The 22,885-nt window shown below is 39.8% G+C and overlaps 1 protein-coding gene across 1 annotated transcript in view; it reads right to left on the bottom strand.

Moving 5' to 3' along the window:
* The window catches only part of wu:fc17b08 (mediator of DNA damage checkpoint protein 1), a 45,433-nt gene extending 23,446 nt beyond the window's left edge, over positions 1-21,987 (bottom strand). Inside the window, exons 1-3 of the mRNA XM_036959903.1 lie at positions 21,847-21,987; positions 6,698-6,763; positions 4,306-4,385 (exon numbers count right to left, since the gene is read on the bottom strand). Coding sequence (XP_036815798.1) covers positions 4,306-4,385; positions 6,698-6,763; positions 21,847-21,943 — 243 coding nt within the window. The 5' untranslated portion in view covers positions 21,944-21,987. The remainder of the gene's footprint in view (positions 1-4,305; positions 4,386-6,697; positions 6,764-21,846) is intronic.
* Between the last annotated feature and the right edge of the window lie 898 nt (positions 21,988-22,885).

Genomic DNA, 22,885 nt, shown 5'->3' with positions numbered 1-22,885 from the left:
GCCTTGTTCTAAAGGGATTAACGTGTTCATGACAAAGCATAAACAGGTTTAGAATGTTTTGCAAAATAATTTGAAAAAATAAAGAACTGAAGTATCACATTTACATAAGTATTCAGATGCTTTACTTAGTACTTTGTTGAGAGACCTTTAGCAGTGATTACAGCCTTGAGTCTTCTTGGGTATAACGCTACAAGCTTGGCACACCTGTAATTGGGGAGTTACTCACATTCTTCTATGAAGATCCTCTCAAGCTCTGTCAGGTTGTATGGGAAGGGTCGCTGCAAAACACTATTTTCAGGTCTCTCCAGAGATGTTCGACCGGGTTGAAGTCCAGGCTCTGGCTGGGCCACTCAAGGACATTGAGACTTGTCCTAAAGTCACTCCTGCATTGTCTTGGCTGTGTGCTTACGTTCGTTGTCCTTTTGGAAGGTGAACCTTTGCCTCAGTCTGAGGTCCTGAGCAGGTTTTCATCAAGGATCTCTGCACTTTTCTCCATTCATCTTTCCCTCAATCCTGACTAGTCTCCCAGTCCCTACCACTGAAAAACATCCCCACAGCATGATGCTGCCACCACCATGTTTCACCGTAGGGATGGTGCCAGGTTTCCTCCAGACGTTACACTTGGCATTCGGGCCAATGATTTCAATATTGGTTTCATCAGACAAGAGAATCTTGTTTCTCATGGTCTGAGAGTCCTTTAGGTGCCTTTTGGCAAATGCCAAGCAGGCTGTCATTTGCCTTTTACTGAAGAGTGGCTTCTGTCTGGCCACTCAACCATAAATTATTGATTGGTGGAGTGTTGCAGAGATGGGAGAACCTTCCAGAAGGACAACCATCTCCACAGAGGAACTCTGGAGATCTGTCAAAGGGACCATCAGGTTCTTGGTCACCTCCTTGACCAAGGCCCTTCACTCCCAATTGCCAGCTCTGTGAAGAGTCTTGGTGGTTCCAAACTGCTTCCATTTAAGAATTATGGAGGCCACTGTGTTCTTGGGGATCTTCAATGCTCTAATTTGTTGGTACCCTTCCCCAGATCTGTGCCTTGACACAATCCTGTCTCTGTGCTCTACGGACAATTCCACAGATCTAATGGCTTGGTTCACCCGACCTCAAACCAACAGATGGTTTGGGATGAGTTAGACCACAGAGTGAAGGAAAAGCAGCCAACAAGCACTCAGCATATGTGGGAACTCCTTCAAGAGTGTTGGAAAAGCCTTCCAGGTAAAGCTGGTTGAGAGAATGCCAAGAGTGTGCAAAGCTGTCATCAAGATTCTTTGAAGAATCTAAAATAGATTTGTTTAACACTTTTTTGGTTACTACATGATTCCATGTGTTATTTCATAGTTGATGTCTTCACTATTATTCTACAATGTAGATAGTAAAAATAAAGAAAAACCCTGGAATGAGTACGTGTGTCCAAACTTTGACTGGTACTGTATGTAAATAAGGTATTTGTTTATTGTGCAAAAAATGTTTTAAAATGTTTTTTTGCTGTCATTATAGGGTATGTGTGTGTATGTGTGTGTGTTATATATATATATATATATATATATATATATATATATATATTGTTTTTTAAAATCAATTTTATAACAAGGCTGCAATGTAACAAAATGTGGAAAAGGTCAAGGGGTCTGAACACTTTCCCGAATGCACTATATTGTAAGGGCCAGTTACTGGGTGAACTTTGAGCAAATTGCCCTCCGATCCACATCCATTAGATTCTGTACAGGCAGTCAGAATTAGTGTTGTCACGATACCAGTTGACTTTGATATCGATACCAGGTTAAGTATCACGATACTCGATACCAAAACCAAATAAGGCATATTAGTCAAAGTCACAGAATGGCACTTGATCCAGACAGATAAACTCAGCTACTGCTTCGTTCAATTGCTGGGCATCTTTTGAGTTCAAGATCATTGCATTTGAACATTATGTCAAAAAAAAAAAAATTTTAAAAAAAGTGTCATTTATGCATTATTTAATCAATTATACAATCAATTTGACTTCTTTTTTTTTTTACCAATCTAACTAGCAAACAATAGAAATAATGTATTTGAATAGTAAATCTATTGATAAACCTAGTAAATCAAGATGTAGCATAGGTCTATTCACAAAACAGGTGAATGCATATTATTCAATAGGATTGTGTGCATGCATTGAGTTTGAGCTTGTTTTAGCTGATTTCATGAGGTTAAAGATGACAGCCCCTTCCATTTAGGAGTATTTTATTAGCAATTGCTAGGGGCACATTATTTTATTGTACTAATCAACAACATTTGCATAAACAAAATCTCTTTTATAAAAGTGTGCACTGCTTCTTTAAGAAAGTCCGCAAGGCAGAATTCTACATTTTGGGTCTTTAATTTTGGTTAGGGTTAGAAATAAGGTTAACAGTATTGATACGGTTAGGTTTAAAATCACATTTTAAGAAGAGAAATAGGCAGTTGATGACAGTGGTTATAGTAACTAGTGATGATCCAGAATATGGCTACGGACTCTTGTGGAAATTGGACTGGAGGCGAGGAAGTGAATATGTTTTTGGTGACAATCAGCTTTGAAATCAGCATATATTTGAATTATGGTTGGCATATTATCACAAACAAGGTACTAGGGTAGTGAATTCATTCAGCTGTAAGCTAGCAAGGAAAGTAAGCCTATGATTAAAGCTGGAAGCTACCGGTATCCTCTTGCATTGTCAAGTTTTCTAGCCTGCATGGACATTGTTTCTCGAACAGTAATGAGCAGTTTCAACATTTCTACATGCCGTGTTGCATTATTCAAGTGTGTTAACTTCTGTGCAACATGAGTGGGGAGCAGCCCAGACAGCTCTAGCAATGAATGAGTTAGGGTCAGACAGCAGTCCTGTGTGCGCACACACAGTGTTGGTCCCATGTTTCATGAGCTGAAATAAAAGATCCCAGACATGTTCCATACGCACAAAAAGCTTATTAATCTCAAATTTGGTTTGCAAATTTGTTTACATCCCTGTTAGTGAGCATTTCTACTTTGCCAAAATAATCCAGCCACCTGACAGGTGTGGCATATCAAGAAGCTGATTAAACAGCATGATCATTACACAGGTGTAAGACCAATTTAAAATGTGCAGTTTTGTAACACAACAAAATGCCACATGTCTCAAGTTGAGGGAGTGTGCAATTGACATACTTATGACAGGCATGTCCACCAGAGGTGTTGCAAGAGAATTTAATGTTAATTTCTCTACCATAAGCCACCTCTCATTTTAGAGAATTTGGCAGTACGCTCAACCGGCCTCATAACCACAGACCACGCGTAGCCATGCCAGCCCAGAACCTCCACATCTGGCTTCTTCACCTGTGAGATTGTTTGAGACCTGCCACCCAGACAGCTGATGAAACTGGGTTTGCACAACCGAAGCATTTCTGCACAAACTGTCAGAAACTGATTCAGGGAAGCTCATCTGCGTGCTCATCGTCCTCACCAGGGTCTTGACCTGACTGCAGTTGTCGTAACGGACTTCAGTGGGCAAATGCTCACCCCTGATAGCCACTGGCACACCGGAGAAATGTGTTCTTTACAGATGAATCCCAAGAGAGAGAGAGCGTGCAAGGCTTATTAATCAAAAGCAAGGTTTCAAAAAATATATACATTGCGACATGTGCAATGGAAACGGTAGCTATAGGAGAAATGTTCAAAAGACTGAAATTGTTTTTCGTTCGACAGGGATATTTATTTTTAAATTTTTTATATACAAATTATGGAAACTTTTGAATTAAAACGGTATATATGAGGCACGTGATGTCATCAATGAGCAGTTACATCACCATTTCATTCTAAATGCCTACTGCTTGCTAAATCTATTTTTCAACTATAAAAAATATGTTTCTTTGCAGGACAAGGACTGTCTTGCCTTTCAAGAATGCCTGAATTTCATCACCTTGTTTTCTGGTTGATTTGGATCTCTTTTAGTCCCCATTTGGACTCATCTTCCAGGAGTCCTTAAACATTAAAATACAATTTATAACTTGGATGCACGTTTCACCATCTAATTATTTCTCATCTATGGGTGCAAGTCTCACCATGGCACGGACTGTGGTGATAGGTTGGCACATGAGAACGATTAGAATACGGCAAATATAAGTCAATTCTTGCATTCCATCCATGCTGGCTTTTGCGGGCTACCGGAAGACATGAAACAGATCTGTCTCCAAATCATAATTAATGCACAATTTGCCTAAATGGATAATGGAAACACTTCAATCACTACAGGTGGAACAGCAGAAGACAGAATGGAGGAAGAGAAGAGAAAAAAAAACAGTTACCTTGACTTTGTCTCGTCTTAAGCAGCAGAACAGACAGTTCTCGTCAAATGACCAGTCTGACACACCTTCAGGCTCACAGTCTGTGGATCCAGGAGAAACATTTTAGAAAGGAGAGGACAGGGTATGGTGGAGTATGACAAAAACATCTCAGATGGTGGTTAAAAACATGAAAAAGCAACAAAAATTCTCCCAAAGAAAACCTCTTTAGAAGTCCTGGATACAGTGACACAGTCCACTAGGACTTATATGAATCACAGATGTCAGAGTCAACCACTTATTGTGGAAAGAAAAAAACATGAGTAGACATTGACAATTGATTGGTAATAAAAAAAATCTTATTTTTCAAGTTAGTGATTCTTATGCAATACTAAAAGTGTATATTATGCACTATATTCACAATTGTTTGGTTGCTTACATGAATCTAAAATGAGATTAGCGGATAAATGTACATTTCTACATTTAATCTCTGAAAACAATTTATTAAATTAGTATTTTCAATATAGAGCTATTAGCAACGCTATTTAGCGTTGCTAATACCCTACATTATTCATCTCATACGTATATACTGTACTATATATATAATCTACTGCATCTTTATGTAATACATGTATCACTAGCCACTTTAAACTATGCCACTTTGTTTACATACCCTACATTACTCATCTCATATGTATACTGTACTCAATACCATCTACTGCATCTTGCCTATGCCGTTCTGTACCATCACTCATTCATATCTTTATGTACATTATCTTTATCCCTTTACACTTGTGTATATAAGGTAGTAGTTTTGGAATTGTTAGGTTAGATTACACTCGCATTAACATCTGCTAACCATGTGTATGTGACAAATAAAATTTGATTTGGTTGATTCTGTGATCTCAAACCAGTGAGCTTACTAACATTCATCAAGAATATGGGCAAAACTATTTTTGACAATGGAAAAGGTGGGAATGTTCTTTTCCCTTGTCATATAAATTGATACATTTACTCAAAATAGCATTAAAATTGCTTATCCAGATGGCATTTCAGTGAATATTGGGTTGTGACAGACAACCTGGTCCAATTTGGGTCTTGAGGCAAAATCAGTTGAGAACCACTGGGCTAGACCGTGATCTCAGTCACACTCAGTCTAAGTGCGACTGATGTTTAGTTAAAAACAGGTAAAGGACATGAACAGACTAGCTCAAGGAGCTCATCGAAGATAATTAAAACAAAGAAAGTTACCAAATGGTGTCAGAGACTGGGAATTTGTGCCTGGTTGGTCGGTTGCCATGGAAATCCATTTGCTTCGAGTCCTACTAACCTTCAGCTAAGAGCATAATTTCATAATTGAGTACATTAATATACCTAGTCAGAGGTGGGCAGTTTCACATTGATTCACTGTTGAACTAGGTCTTGAGCGCCTATTAAATCATCTACATTAAATAGAGAAATAAATCATGTCTGATGGAATAGGCTTTCATGGTCAGCTCATCTTTAACCGATCTCTAAAGTTAATATTGTCTTCAATGTTCTCCAAGCAATAGGTTACTCAGAATCTATAAAAAAAAGACAGAATTTATGTATAAAATTAAGTCCAGTCTTGATCAAGTACGGCAATTAACAATAGTGGTCCTAGTATTCAATTCAAATCAGTAACATTCTTGTCAGAAGAAAGAGCATGGTTGAGTTAAGGTTAGCACACATTGTATGTTTGTTTTGTCAAGCACAAGAATGCATTCTTGCAGCACTAGGAGGGTTTTGACTCTCAGGACACCCAGTTCACTCCTACTAGTAATGATGATAGTGTTCTAGCTGAAATCTATTCACTCACATGATCTTGAGTAACCCCACCAACTTCCCCATCATTTTGTTTGTATGGATCGTATTGTACATTTGCTTCGAACCAAAGCAACTGGTACTATAGTCCCATTTAGGGTAGTCTTTTACAGCGCTCGAGCAGAAGTCGTCAAAACTCTAAATAATGCCTTCCATTGTCGTCAGTAAATATCACACATTTTGTCTGAAAGAACTGTACAGGCTTTAACATTGGCTCCAGGCCAGCCCAAACTCCAACTTCATGTGAACACAAAGCGTGCCTCTTTCCAGAGGCCAAGCGGACTGTTTACAAGGAGGAGTCACTGTGGAAGGGTACCACATGGTACAATAGCACAGCATTGTGATAGGGGGGGCAAATATAGGCCTACGTACACTCAGAAAATATTAAATACTTAGGCCTACACTTCTTGACGTGTTTGACTATGGAATTGTTGATAAATCAACGCGGGCATCAGTTCAGAAGTCTTGGAACAACTATGTGTTTATGACATGGGATGGACATGATTTCGGTTTTAATGAGCGTGGCAGTGATGTGGGTTTGTGTGTCAGTCAGTGCAACATATTGACTCACCTTTAAATAACGTTAGATCCTCCAGCAGCCCCGACCCAAACAACCCTTCTAAAATGCTCTCAAAACCTGTGGAAAAAGAACAATACATTCCATGAATACATAGAACATTCTATAAACCCACAAATAGGCAAAATGCGAAAAAATTGCATTTCATTCTACAAATGTTGGGGAATTTCAATCCATTAGAGGCCCAAAAACATGTAGCCTACAGTTTAAGATGTAAGCCTATGCTTCCCATTGCATTCACTGTAAATGTATGATAGAGTAAGTACATAGGCCCTAGTCTACTGCCAAGGAGCCCAATTAAATGTCTTTCTGCCAAAGTGTCAATTACTGAGAAACTTTGACATTCTCAGTGATCAAACACCATCCTTCCTATACATGCCTAATTCTCCACAACCCCACTTTGACTTTCAATTTCATCTTGAAGCACACCCTCAGCAAATCTCCTCTTGCCTCACATAAAAAAAAAACACATTAAATGGAATGCACGTACGTTTTGACTAATGATATAGCATGCACAAGGGTCTGCCAGTTGCCAAGCAACAAGAAAGACTACACAGTTTGGTGTGCTAACATGTTGAGGCAACGGTCAGAGGAGAGGGTTTGGGTCTGTCAATCAATAGTACTGCAGAATCTGTCATGTCTCACATCAGACTGCTCTGGACTGTACTGACAGGAGGCAACAGGATACACACCATGGCAATGACATTGTGATAATTGTCCTTTTTATTGAAAAAAGGGTTTCAGTTTGTAATGAATCTTCAAAATGTTGCTACAGCATACTTAGACTAATTAATACAGCACAGCTTTGGGTCACCCCGATCTCAAAAGCTAATGATTTTGACCACTTGGAACTTTTGGAATTCAAGATTTTTCTCCCGACCGTGCCGTTCTGCTTGTAAAAATAACGACCAACCTTTCCCTCAAGTAAAGATGATTTTAAAAAATGTTCAGGTTATTGTCCATAATTGTCAGTTGCACGATTATGCAATGATTGTGCCAGCACACACACACACACACACACAATACGTAGGCTAGGCTATACACTGACTGTCAACACAATTCCCTCTAAAACTTCCAAAGAGTCTTAACCTCCGACAGCAGGAGTTAGTTCACTCATCTATAGAGAAAGGGTGGCTGGCTCACTAGGCAGAGCACCGTTCACTTCAGAACATAGCCTAATATGATGAGTGGGATGTTCCACAAAATGAATGCCTTTTGCACCCCTTTAATATTTTAAGTAATAATTGTGCACCAATATTGCATTTTAAAAGCCTGTTATATTCAATGACGTGCCCTTTAACGTAGACCACATGGAGAGTTAGATACAGATTTTGTAGATGAATAAAAAGACTTCATATTATCAGAATTCTGCCTCTTGACATGTCCCTCCATGCACCCTCTGACTTCCAGGGAGATATTAACCCAGTTAACTTGGCTTTACAATGTTGGGGTTATTTTGTTGCCTTGAATGTAATTTCTGAAGATTATTTTGATTTAATGAGATTAGCGAATCATTTTATGGAGAATAAATAAATAAATAAATATATATATATATATATATATATATATATATATATTAAAACCTGGCCCTCATTTTAAGGTGAACCCTGCTACGTGAATGGGACTTGTTTTAATATGGTGAAAGTATGCGTTTTTTAGCCAAAAGAAACATTGAACATCTAATAGTCAAATCAAAGTGTAAAAGCAGATAGACAGGCTAGAAATGCATTTAATTACAAATGTTGCATTCATATGCCCTTCCTTGTTGCCTTTCCCATGTCACACAGGGATTTATGACCGGTTTAAAACCCTGTTACTTTATAGGTACTCATAGCAACGAACAGGCAGACCTGCTACCACTGGATTTCTTAAAACGCTACTAATGGGAGATTACATGCACCTGTGTGTTAAACCCACAAGAATAAACCAACAGATTAGTTGATCTCTCGTTGTTACCTTGTCAAGTGATTATGATACTAGACAGCTGCTTCTACGTTCTCCACTCCCGACCCCAATGAAACATCGACCCATCGGACACCGTAAGGCTGATGAATAAAACATTTGTCATAAGAATATAGAAGTATGCCTATATATCATTCAAACGTTTCACCTTTAAAAATGTTAAAAATTATGCGTGCTATTTGAAATAACCATTAACCACATTGTCATTTGACACAAAATTATTATAGGCCAAACTCATCACGACTGACTTGATTTAATAGCCTACAGATTTCAAATATGGACAGTCCAGGGATATCCCCCCGATCTTGATAAGATATATATAATTAAATGGACAACAAATTATACGAATAGGCTACACCGACAATAGTTTTACATTCATACAAGGTGTCGGGTAAATTGCCACAGATTTGCAGTGGTATGCTAACTGAGGAAATACTTTATTTCAGTCGTACCGAATGATTGTGAAATAGAGACATCTCCCTTGGTGTACTAACAAAGCAGGATCAATTTGTTCAGAGGGTGAAATATTATTGAAAGATGTTGGCAGCAAATCAGGACTAACGGAACATCTCGTCATTCATCCGCTTTAAGAAATGGTAAATCGTGGCCAATGATGGTAGCAATTGAGCAACTGTGTGGGTGATTTTAGCCCATATCGATGGTTTAACAGGAGATTGATTACCTTGTGTTAGTACACTGGCCAATTTTCATTGCAATATGTCCATTGATGCGTTAGAGGTCAGAGGCGACATCTGTCCACTTGTCTGTAGAACGTCACAAAGCACACAACATGCTCTAGTAAAGACCCTCACCATAGCTGCAAAAACTGAATACATTTAGGCTACGTGTTGTTTACCATCATGTTGTTTTGGTGCAATGGCAAATCAGAGGACAGAGTGTATGTTCTCAAAACGTTTCTTCCAGTAGTCTACTCCACTAGGATACAAAAACAAAATGTTCGTCATTTGCCTATTTATGTAGCCAAAGTCACACATCCTAAACACTTTCCACAAGTTACATTACTGGAAAAATACTGCATCTAGACACAAAAACCAACACAGCATGTTTGTGCATTTTAATACAATACAAATACTTAAATGTTTCCACGAGCAAAACCAACCTACGATCGAAGTCGTCAACCCATCATCAACTTGCCATCCACTCTCTTCCTCAACCAATAAAGTGCCAATAATGTAAAAAGCCTGTTAAAATGCCCTTGTTCCAACCCCATCCTCCACCTCCAGAACAGAATGTGACAAAAGAAACTGATAAATGAAATGGTTCAATCCAGCCTACAGCTAGAGCTGAGAGTTCCTCTGTTTCTGGGCACAGAACTTAACCTAGTCCTCATTTTAAAACCTTGCCTCTCTCCCATTCCCCCAATTACAACCCCCTCCTTCATAAGAAAGAGGGAAAAAAAGCACAGGCAAAGACAAAAAAGTAGTGAAAATATAGGCTAGCACTAGCCCCTAGCTGGAGGAAGAGGGAGGGAGGGATGTGCTGTTTCTGGGTTAGTGAACAGGACTTCAGCAGCTAGCTAACCCAACCATCCAATCCCATGTCGGGAATATTTCAGAGGGAGAAAAAAATTTAAATAGGTCATCCACTTAGGTTTGACAAATCAACGCCATTAAATCAAGTCACTCTTCAGGAATTTATTTTAGGGCATTTAAACAGGAGGCAGTGAGATGCACTATTAAAAAGGGCTGTCAGTAGCAACACAACAATGAGCTCAGGGTGCTAGAACAACATTGTAATAAACAACTACTGGGCTATACAACACAGGAACAAGTTATTTTCCTCCGATTTTGTATAAATCACTAGACTGCATACTGCAAAGAAACCCCCCCACCCCAAAAAAATGTACCATTTTGGTGAAAGCAGCAGCCTACATTTCCAGCGAAGGGAGGTAGGTAGGTAGAGGGGGAGCCAGTAAAATGTGTTCTAGAGGCAACCTCATGTAGCTGACATGCTGGATCTCATGAAGAGTTAACTCCACATCAAATTTTGCTAACTCATAGCATTCAACAATGTGGTGTGGGTATGGTGATGATGCTGAATACAACCAAATGCATGGAAGAAATAGCCAACTATCCGACCCTCAAAACACACTGCTAGTAGTGAGCTACTGAAAACCATGATAACCAATATATGAAGGAAGCATTACAAGCAGTGACATGGGAGTTATTCTAGGGATCGTGACCACTTGATAAACCATTAGGCCTAACCCACTAATTGAAGAAATGAATTAGGCTACTGTGGATAACCCGCGGTATATGCCTACAGTATATAGGGTAGACTAGGCCTACAGGGCAGAGATACGATTCTGAAGCTAGCCTATAGCCTACAGGCATGGCAGTAACGAGGCGCAAGGTAAAGAGGTGTGGAACAAAGAGTTAATAAGAGAGACTGCAAAATATGATCCAATAGCCATTAGGCAACACTACTTACCTAATGTGAGGAAATCAATTAAGGTCAATCTTAAAAGATTCAGGCTAGTATCACAGAATATTACAAAGAAAGGTACCTCACCATTTGCCATGTTTTTCAATTGAAAACACTGGTATCTTTAATTTCTAGGGTCTTTGTGCCTTGTCTCCAGAAATCTAGAGTAGACACTGTCAATCTACAGTTCAGAGGCCCAATATCAAAACGTAAGTAAATTGCTGAGCATAAGGATGTCAGGATTCTAGATGAACCATACAAATTAGAGGTCAACCGCTTAAATTAATTAGGGCCGATTTCAAGTTTTCATAAATCAGTAGCCGGCATTTTTGGACGTCGATTATGGCCGATTACATTGCACTCCACGAGGAGACTGTGGCAGGCTGACCACCTGTTACGCAAGTGCAGCGAGGTAAGTTGCTAGCTAGCATTAAACTTCTCTTATAAAAAACAATCTTCACATAATCATTAGTTTACTACACATGATTGATGATATTACTAGGTTGACTAGCTTGTCCTGGGTTACATATAATCAATGCGGTGTCTGTTAATTTATCATTGAATCACAGCCTACTTCGCCAAAAGGGTGATGATTTAACAAGCGCAGTCGCGAAAAAAGCACTGTCGTTGCACCAATGTACCTAACCATAAACATCAATCCCTTTCTTAAAACCAATGCACAAGTATATTTTTTTTAAACCTGAATATTTAGTTAAAAGAAATTCATGTTAGCAGTCAATATTAACTAGGGAAATTGCGTCACTTCTCTTACGTTCAGTGCAAGCAGAGTCAGGGTATATGTAGCAGTTTGGGCCGCCTGGCTCGTTGCGAACTGTGTGAAGACCATTTCTTCCTAACAACGACCGTAATTAACTTGACAGAATTTTACATAATTATGACATAACATTGGTTGTGCAGTGTAACAGCAATATTTAGACTTATGGATGCCACCAGTTCGGTAAAATACAGAACGGTTCTATATTTCACTGAAAGAATAAATGTTTTGTTTTCAAAATGATAGGTCATTAATATGGTCAAATCCAGAAACTAAGGCTCGTATTTCTGTGTGCTTATTATAATTAAGTCTATGATTTGATAGAGCAGTCTGACTGAGCGGTGGTAGGCAACAGCAGGCTCATAAGCATTCATTCAAACTGCACTTTCCTGCGTTTGCCAGCAGTTCTTCGCAAAGCTTGAATCCTAGCGCTGTTTATGACTTCAAGCCTAATCCGAGACGAATCCGAGACCATGATTGTGCTTCCGTTGTGGGTGTGGTAGCAAAGCATCCTTTGTTTGCATGCAAGTAACATTCAGTATATTAATATGCTTTACCATGTCTCCCGGCAGTGGAACTGCTCTGGCGCACTGCATGAAACAGAGCCGTGCTTCACCCACAGAGACTGGCGAATTACCTTCCAAAGTCCAACAAGGCACACTTAAACGGTTTCAGACAGCACTCTATCCCCGCTCTTCCAAAGAGTTACTTTTTGTTTGGTGAGGTAATATTAGCGGTTTGAACTAGGGCCAACCCTCCTACAACTCAAAAGGCGATTACAGTATGTGTATAAGAGCACTTATTAGATCTCTTATTCAATCTAAATGTTATAGGAGCTCCTCATGAGTGGTGCATAAGCTATACTGTATGAGCGCATGAAAACAGTTGAGGGTCGTTCCATGTCACTTCAGCAAGCCATGAGAACTGATACTGTATACTTGTTGTTGGTTTGGGGTCCGTGGCTGGCTTTTGACCATTTCTTTGGATTCCCAATGTTAGAAAAAGTTTGGCCCAAATCAGATTTAAGGTACTATATTTGGGGCGGCAGGTAGCCTAGTGGTTAGAGCGTTGGACTGGTAACCGAAAGGTTGCAAGATCGAATCCCCGAGCTGACAAGGTAAAAATCTGTCGTTCTACCCCTTAACCCACCGTTCCTAGGCCATCATTGAAAAAAAATAATTTGTTCTTAACTGACTTGCCTAGTTAAATTAAGGTAAAATTGTGAATATCATATGAATCCTATACATTTCAAATTAGCTTCATTTCTCAGTGTGAAAACTATATTTCAACAAAATAATGTTACAGAAATGCGAAACGTATTGGTTTCTAAATATTTCAGAACACTCCAAGGTGGTGGGTATCGAAATCCTCCTTGTGCTTTTTGAGGTGGAACGACCCTTGAGCTACCAGTTCCTATGAGGAACCAGCTGCAGCATGTCTGTCTTTAGTTAGGCCTACCATGCAGCTACACGGTGCTCACTGCTCAGTGTGACTAACTACCCAATCTCCCTTTGCCTTCTCCTGACCTATATTTGTAACCAATTCAGGGCTGAGGATGGGGGAAGAGATTTGGAGTGACACCATCTCCCCTCCCAGAAGCACTTAACTACTGAAGTCCCCTTTTAGCAAAGCTCTGGGTAGCAGTCCCCTTAGGCGCAGATCTAGGATCACCTTAAATGATTAAGATTTGGGGAGGTTAAGGGAAACCTAGAATCTGACCTTGATTAGTGTCTAGGGGCAATTTATCCTAATCTAAAAAGACTGGACTACTAGAGTAACTACTATTACAGAAGTAGTGGAAGAGTGGATAAGTGATCTTAAAAGTGGACAAGATACTAGTTTATAGGCTATCATGGTATAGGCTGCTATCGGTTTACCCAACTTGGGTGTTTGAGCATGTACAGATGTAAGATCTTAATTTGATCACTCAATGCTGAAAATGTTCCTGCAAGGCAAGAAATGCAAATGTAGTGTAGTGTACTCAAGGGTTTAAAAAGACTGGACGTTTGTAATTCCACTTAAAAAAGTCAGACTTGATTTGCTCTAATGAAAAATGTGTTAACCCCTACAAAGAAAAGGGCATGACTTATAATCCACATTTCCTGTTGCTCCAGGATAAGTTTCCTGCTATAGTCTCCTAGTCTCCTCAAAACACAGTACATCATTCAGTAGGATACAGATGTAGGATCTTAAAGAGATACTTCGGGATTTTGGCAATGAGGCCCTTTAACTCATGGATACCACAAAACACCAGTCTCAAAACACTGCACGATTTACTGTATTGCCGTCACAGTACACAAGTGGGTGCTAAAAACGCAACAAAAAGTCCATTGGGCATCTAACCAAAATGCGAACAAAATTAGCACAAACTAATAGCGAATTTCAATAGAGGTTGCTAGCTAAATATGCTAATGAGCACAAATGAAAAACAAATTAAAGACAGGCAATCCAGCTCAAAGTTATACAAGTACAGATAGTAGCTATCGAATGTCATTTCTGGTGAGTTTGGACATTTACAAGCAAATGTCAAGGAGAGACATTGTGCAAATGAACAAAGTAAACAGATGCTTGTCTGAAGGAAGAACAGTACTGGCTCTGGAGCAGTGTGTGGAGTTGCTAGGGCAACAGGCCTGCCTGGTCTGCTCGGAGAATAGGGGGGAGGAGCAGACTGGCCGAGAACAGAGAGGAGAAAATAAATAAAGGAAATCAAGATAGCAGGAGTGGCAGCTGTACAGATAACTCATCCAAAGCACTGACTTTTCAAACACAGCAGAAAGCTAACACTATATGGTGCTCCGTCTCCTTATTAACTCAGCCACTTACTTAACTAACTAGCAAGTTCATCTACATACACAGCTGGACTCACCAGCTCCCTCTTTCTCCCGTTGTGCCATTTACAAACCAAACACCTGACAAGATCAACTGTTCTGGGGAACTACGATAAGATTCATGTCAAATTATGTGACAGGTGAAATGAAGAACACAATAAGCTAAGAGTAGCTACAAATATTCACATTATTGAACTTTAATTTAAATTCAAAATAAAATACAATTGACAGTATTGAAAGACGGGATTGTTTTTCAATACTCAGTATACTGCCCAAGCCTAATAGAAATGTTAACTAGGTTAGTAGCCTACCTGGCAGAATGATATCATGATTATTTGCATCAATCCATTGGTCATTTGTTTAGCAAACTCTGCAATCACATGAGCGCTAGGAGAAAGACCGCTAGTGCACTTGCATAAAAGGCTACACCCAAAACTCCAAAACTTCAAAAGTGGTCTCCTGTTGTGGTTTAAGCATTGTTGCGGAAAACTAAATTGGATATTGTATTTATTTATTTATTTATTTTTTTATTTTTTTAAAGTGATTTTGAGAGTAAAAACCTGAAAAACAGAAACCTGATAAAACCAACTACAGAAAACAAAATGTAGGGGGGGGGGAAATACAATATTTTATAGGGCCCTGTGTTTGCACATGCGTGCACAAGCTTTGGCGTTAACGTTTATGATGGATGAGGAAAAGTGAAAACTGAGATGTAGGCTGTTTCTTTTGATGCATCTTTCATATCTCCAATTGTAGCTGGTGCAGAGTTGCAGTCATTTCTATTTTAAGTAAATCAATTCAGTAGCCTGTGAATCAGAATCCTATTCATGAACGTAAACAAATGATAAAGGGGATTGATTTTCAGCGCATGCTCTCTACATTGTAGTCATTTAGCAGAAGCTCTTATTCAGAGCGACTTACAGGAGCAAATAGGGTTAGCTAAGTGCCTTGCTCAAGGGCACAGTGACATTTTTCACCTAGTTGTCTCTGGAATTCGAACCAATGCCCTTAAACCACTAGGCTACCTGCAGCCTCTAGCCTACTTTAAAATCCTGGCCATTTCTAAGCAGTGAAATATAAGGGTACAATACTTTACACCAGTTTGTTTGAACTGGAGAAAGATGTTACGTCATGCATGTCTCGCTCTCCCCAAATTTTAATAGTATGCAAACATTTCATCGTCAAACTCGCCTCTCTTTTCCCTGTAAGATTCTGTGGTTAGGGGCTGTGTACCATGTTCCCTCTGGATGAATCCCAAATCAGTCCCTTCCCCTCTCCTCTCCATTTGCATGTGAACACGCAACTCCGCCATATGCACAAGCATCCCAAAGCTGAGAGAGTGAAAATTGAGGGTATAGGGGCAAATTAGACCCGTTGATACATTTGGGGTTTGTGTAATGGAATACAAAAGAATGGATAGGTGTGACTAATTATGCCACGTGCAATTGTTTGTGTGATTTCGAGACATGACACAGATGAATTACCTCCCAAATTAAATGTTTAACTTATATTTTGTAAAAATGACAGGGGGGAAATTTATTCATTTGAATTTCATGCTTGTTTTATTATTTCAAAGTGGAACATGAATTGCGTCATTCAAGTAACGAGTGTTTCCCAAAGTTGATGGGATTATTGATCCCCTCACCACTCTCTGGAAGTCATCATCTGAGTTGTCAGCAACATGTGACAACAGAGGCAGGTAGTGGAGAGGTGGTGGTTTGGGATTCACCATTTCCCTCTCTTCATGCTAACCCCCATCTTTGTTCTCTACTCCACTGATACTATTGGGTTATAGCTGACATTTCCTCTCTCCTAAGCAGTCTTCACAGGGAGCAAAACAGAGGTGATCTTAACAAAAGCTAATTGGGGAGCTTCTCTCATTCAGCCTAGAGCCCCAGAAAGTAATCGTCATAACTAAAACACACACAAGTTGTGTTCTGGGGCCGGTCGAAAGAGAGGACCCAAATCAGTTTTAAGGTCTTTTCATGCTTAAAAAGGAAGCACATGCTTGATCATATGATGTTCACATGTTCAGTGCGGTTGATCACACTCGCACACAGTATAAAGGAGGTCATTGACATGCTAGAGTGAGGCTCAATGCAGATAAGTGCACAGACACAGATACAGGGGATGAGGAGGAGAGATACAAAAAGCACAGCGCACACTAAAAATCAAGCACACAGGGCTAAGGGGTACAAGCCTATCATATAGAAATGATCCTAGCCTATGCTTTATTTCTTCAAGCCGATGATAGCCTAATCATGTAGCTAACATGTATTAGCCAAAAGATCCATATTGCTACAGCAATACATTTTGGACAGTGCGTTGAGCACCTAAGATGTTCTGGTAATGACATATGCTACGCAATGCAATAATGACACGTGGGTAACAAAACATTGTTTTCGACAGGTAGTGTTCCATCTCTACAGGGCATTGAACAAGTCGACATAGGGAGCAGCAGCATGCGGTTATACTACCCAGTAAGAGTAACGAACGTGGCGAGGGATCTGAGCAGCATTCTGAGAGGGAAACAAAGCCACGCTCCACTAAACCAGCCTAAACCTAAATGTGATGCAACCCGACAGTTCAATGGCATATTGCTGCTCTTAAAATAACAAAACCTACGGAGACTACAGCCTACACACATGCTGTATGTACATCTCTAGGTTACACCAATTACAAAGCCATGTGATAAAGGGTGTTGGAGTTTTCGTGCATCTCTCTGTAAAGCCTACCTGACCTTTGGCATAGGCTACTGCCATTACAATGAGGCTATACACCAAATCATTGTTAACCTACCAATTAGAAACAAGGCATAGTTTTATCTAGGCTAGGCAAAATGACCAATTTAGTCACAAACATAGATCTGCTAAATGATACAACGTAAAACATTGGCTACCTGTAGAGATGAAAAGTGCACCATTTCCTTTGTGAAAAAGGAATGGCTATAATAAAAAGATGATTGGTGGGGGGGGAAATTCTACCTTCCATTAAAAAAAAAGGCCTTAGCAGGGCTGTGTGCAGAAGGCTTTGTCTGTTCATGTACACAGAGACAGAGAGAACCGGAAAGGAGGAAGAAGTAAGAGAACCAGAGAGCATAAAGAAATATGTAAAAACCTCTATCTATATATTTTGGACAGAGAAATGGCTTCTTATGTAGGCCTAGTTATTGTGGGCTCTGCATGAAGAATTCAGCAAATTGGGCTAGACTGCATAACTATGGATGAAGTATGAATTCTAAGACTGATATAGGCCTAAGCAGTTTATTCAAGGCAAGAAGATTAAACAAAGCAACAGCTACATGGTTCATAACTATGTTGACAATACAAGTAATCTACTGTCAGAGGGAACACATTTTTCACTAGTGTAAATATGTAGCCTCTGCACTGGTAGTCTAAGCACATCCCTCTGTAATAACACAGACACGGGTCACAACAATGGCATCTGTAGAAAATAAATAATGTCACAAGGAAGGAGAAGCTAAACAGAATAACAGAAGCACATCCACTAAACAATGTTTTCTAACCGTCACCAATGTCATTGTTTGGAGACCACGGTATTTAACCTTCCATTGTTTCAGGCGAGGGGGGGGGGGGGTCCTCCACGTAGCCCTCAAGCCCCTAGATGCAATACGCTACACTTCAAAAGGTAATCATAAAGAACTAGGCCTAGCTGTGGCTTCAGCTGAAATCGCTGTGGTCGTACAGAGACTGTTGTGTTGCTAACCCTCGACCCCGTCTCAAACTGAGAAATACAAAATAAACACTACAATATAAACTCAGAAACCTCAAAAGCACCACAGAGATCAAGAACTAGACTGTATACCAACACTGGTTGGATTTTAGAGGTACCCCGTATTGTCCCCTACTGCAGCTCTGGGTTGTGGCAGTGCCGTGAAATACAATTTGAACTAGCCTGAGCGCCACATCCAATTCACAAAGATTGTGTTCCCCTGCTCCCAGTTGTAAAAAAAGGGCAGTTCAGTTGTCCCATCTGAAATTGTTATGACCCCCCCTCCAAAATCAACTTTTCCTCCACCATAAAGTCTGTATTGGCCTTCTATGTTTCGCTGGCATTCATAGTCCTTGATATTCCAAGCCATTTGGAATGCAAAACATTCCCAAAACAAGACCGAGGATTCATGTACAGTGGATACACACGTTTGCATACGGAGGCTGATAGACAATAGTTTCTGCTGTTCTGTTGGACAATCACTCCTCTCTGCTCCATGACTTTACTGTTCACATGAAAACAACACACACACACACACACACACACACAACATGGAACAAAATGTCCATTTCAGTTTGAGCAGGCCGGTGCTACTCTCGTCTTTCCACCAAAAACCTGAACAAAAGGCTGTTTTTGTCTTGACTTTAGGTAATAATGGGGGATGCTGTTATGAAGTCTGCTCCCCAGGCCTCCATACTGTAGCATAGCAGCAGGGGAACAATAGGACAGTTGTGGGTCAAGGATGGAGTGCTGACCATAGGGGCTGACTTGGCCTGGGGAAGTAGACAGCAAGAATGTCCTTTCTGTTTATCTTTTACCCCCCCTCCCCCCCCCTCCCCCTCCCCCCTCTAATTTCACTGCATTCAGTAAACACCTGGGATCAGGGTCATGTTCAGTAAGCATGTGAAATATAAAATGTACGTTGAGGTATGTTACCAATGCATTTCCCCCCACAAAACAAAAATAAAAAAATGTAAATCTTGACATGGAAAGTTGGTCAAATATGTTGTTTCACTCTACTGTTCATTTACAGTACAGTGCATTTGACCAGGCTTGAGTTCAGCACGAAACGGGATAAGAGGTCCAAATTGTTGCATTCCTTTGGACAGTACCTTCAACTCTCTCTAAGTAGGTGAGTGGGTCACTGAAAAAGGAGGCCTGGCTATTTCCACAGGGCACATGCACAGATATAAAGGCAGTTTATGGGATTCTAATATTAACCAGATTGGTAGGTCATTGTAGGTAAGGTTGATGCAATGCCAACAAACAAAAAAACGAATACTACTTCTCGGAGCAAGAACAAACTCAGATACAAAGATGTTGCACGCCAGTTTTAGAGTACTGAAGGACAATACACATGGGGAAATGGGGGCAAATAGTATTGATGAAAAGTGCAACCCGACTGACTACATGAACTAACTTTGTTTCCAAGAAGCAAGTTTGCCCTAGAGGGTCTAACCCAATTAAAACGCTAGAATGGACATGAACCTTCTTATGATGGGATAAAGGTCAGCCTTTTTGGTCATAGTTTGCCAGTGATGTGACGAGATATTTCTTTGAAATAATGAATCTGAAGAATTTATCTGCACGGTATGTTTGTTAGCTAGCCAGACAGTTTTAGAGGAATTATTCCATAAATGGTTCTAATTAACTGCCAATATGCCATCCTCCAATTCAAACAATGCAGTCAATCCACAGGCAGCCATACACTGGCTGAAATCCGTTGATAGAACTTAGACAAGTTGTAAATGCAACAAGTACTGACATTGTATAATAGTACACAGCTTTCCAAGAAAACAAAACATTGTCATTTATGGTCTGTTCACACTTACAGAATATTGGTTAAAAAAAACTATTTATAATTATATGACAATATTAGGTTAACAATTCTATTACATAATTTGATATATCACATGCCTTACTTTTATTATCCTGCATAACTAAAATCAGCATTATAAAACTGGTGGTTTGGATCCTGGATGCTGATTGAAAGAGCAGCGTTCCAAGCCGTGCTGTATTGGCCATCACAGACACACCTATGCCTGCTAACAGTTCCATCTGAAAATGATCACTGCGCATCCACAAGAATATCATGTTCATGTTGCTGTCCGAACCATCTCTTCTATTCATCTCAACTCGCATATTATTTCCCCTTGCTTCCAGCCTAGCACTTAGTTTGGTACAGCAGGGTTAATATAAACTTAGCTGTCTACCTTTCAGACCTTGGAAACAATGTTTCACTTTTGAATTTCGATCTTGGTAGTACCATACATAGAGTGAAATGTGCACAGACAATACAACTTTTGCTGAGCCAGTTAAAAATCACGCATCAACGTCATTATTATGGAGACATCCAAATAAATACCAATAGAAAAAGATCAAGCAAACAAAAATGCAGCTAGTGTACTATCATTCCAGGTTCAATGTTTGCCATGACTAAATTAGCTGAAGTTGGCTGGTTATCTAGCAACGAAAACATTATCCAGCCCACATAGCAACCATTTTTTTTTATGGATGACCAGTGCTTTTGCATAGCAACTATGCAAAAATAATTAAAGATTGCGTCGTGTCTAAAGCAACATGACCAAAAGAACTAACATGACCAAAATAATATATATTCTGGTGGAAGAATGAAATTGCATCAATTGAAAAAAATTGTTTTAATGAAAATATGTAATTCTTTATTATTTTAATATGTTGGTAACAGTTTTATAATAGCAATAAGGCACTCAGCTATCACGTCGTCCTGGACAATGTAATTTACCTGTCTGTGACTGTATACATGATACAGCACTGCCTCTTGTGCCTTATTACTTAATTATGCCTAATAATTCTGGCACTTTGAGGGTTTATGACAGACTCTCTAGTAATTTAAATCTATGGTCTGACCTTACTTCCTCATTGCAGCAATGCGCGCCCCCGATAGCTACTTTGGAGAAAAGCTCGTTGACCTGAGCATCGCCTCCGCCACCCCCCACCAAAAATACTGTAAAATCGCGCGGGAGCGCGCACCTCAGTAAATGGAATATGCGCTCATAATTAGTGCTGTGTTTGACACTCCCGCTACAACAAACACAGAGCCCTTTAAACAAATTATAGCTATAGATAAAACCAAAAGGTACACAGATAGATAACCTGAAATGCATAAGAAATAGTAAATATAATATTCAGAGCCATGTAATTGCATTTCGATGTAACGTTAAACAATATTTCATTGCGCTCAACAGTGACTGTCGAGAGGAAATGGAACAGTTGAGGACAAAAAAAAGTCGCTCTGTTACCCCTGATGGTCACAGCCCGAATTTTTTTGCAACATTGATGGCGAAGAAGTCAACAAAAACAGTAAAAAGGTACCTGAAAACCTGACTGTCCCTTCGGCGTGCATTACTGAACATACTTACCTACACAATGAATGAGTTTGTGCCGCCACGAGTCAAGTTCCTGCCGAAAGCCTCGCCTCTCGATCGTGCATTGCTGCTTCTTGCACAGACTCGCCATTTTCTACCGATCCCTCTCGGGAACGCGCGCGTTGGCAAAGAGAAAGCGCTAGATGAGCGCGCACGCAATGAAGAATAAGCGCACTACTGTTCTTTATGCGCACTACAGTGCTGTCAATGCTCCACTCTGCGCTGTCAACGCGCTACTATTTTCACAGCAGTATGCCTACAGTTTATTAACTTGAACAACATATTAACATTCATTATTTACTGATCTTGAATAGAAGACTGTCTTATGCCTACTTTCCTGTCTAACTTTTCTTCGAATATATAATTTAGCCTAGACTGAATAAGAATAAGTGAGAGGTCAAAAGTACACAATAGTTACCTGAATGAAAATGGGGGAGGGTCATGCTTTTTCAATTACAGTCAGGGGGAGTGTTTAGTATTTTTTAAATGTAGTTCAAGGGAGGGTCATGTATTTTGTAATCAATTAAATGTAATATTGCTCAGGGTTTGAGAATGAGTTGCTTGTTAAAGTATCTCATGTGTGCCCGATGATGCCCCTCATCCCTGATTCTCGGCTGGGCACGCAATATCAAGTGTGCCTAGTGTGGTCTCAATAAAATGATCAACAGCCCATACCAGCCTTTCTCAAACCCTGGTCTGTGGACCAGTGCCAGTCCATGGAGGAATGCTTGCAGGTCTGCAACATATTTGACACCAATAAATACTTGCAATGCGCTGACCTACCTATACATACTGCTGCAGTAAACAAATGGTGTTGCCATGACTAAAGTATAGCTACACAAACTGCGCAGATATTTAGAAACAAAAACATCTACATCAAGGATAAGCCAGAAATTTTGTTTTACAAAAAAAGACATGAATAACCAAACGAAAATTCTGCACAATAATTTCACAGACAAGTAGAGTTTACTGAAGGCTTCATACTTACTCTCTCATAACATTTCGAAGTGACATAGTTGAAAAGCTGGTCATG

This window comes from Oncorhynchus mykiss, chromosome 23, assembly GCF_013265735.2.
Source record: "Oncorhynchus mykiss isolate Arlee chromosome 23, USDA_OmykA_1.1, whole genome shotgun sequence".
Lineage (NCBI taxonomy): Eukaryota > Metazoa > Chordata > Actinopteri > Salmoniformes > Salmonidae > Oncorhynchus > Oncorhynchus mykiss.
The sequence above is the reverse complement of the archived record's forward strand: the minus strand, read 5'-3'. Positions and strand labels throughout refer to the sequence as shown.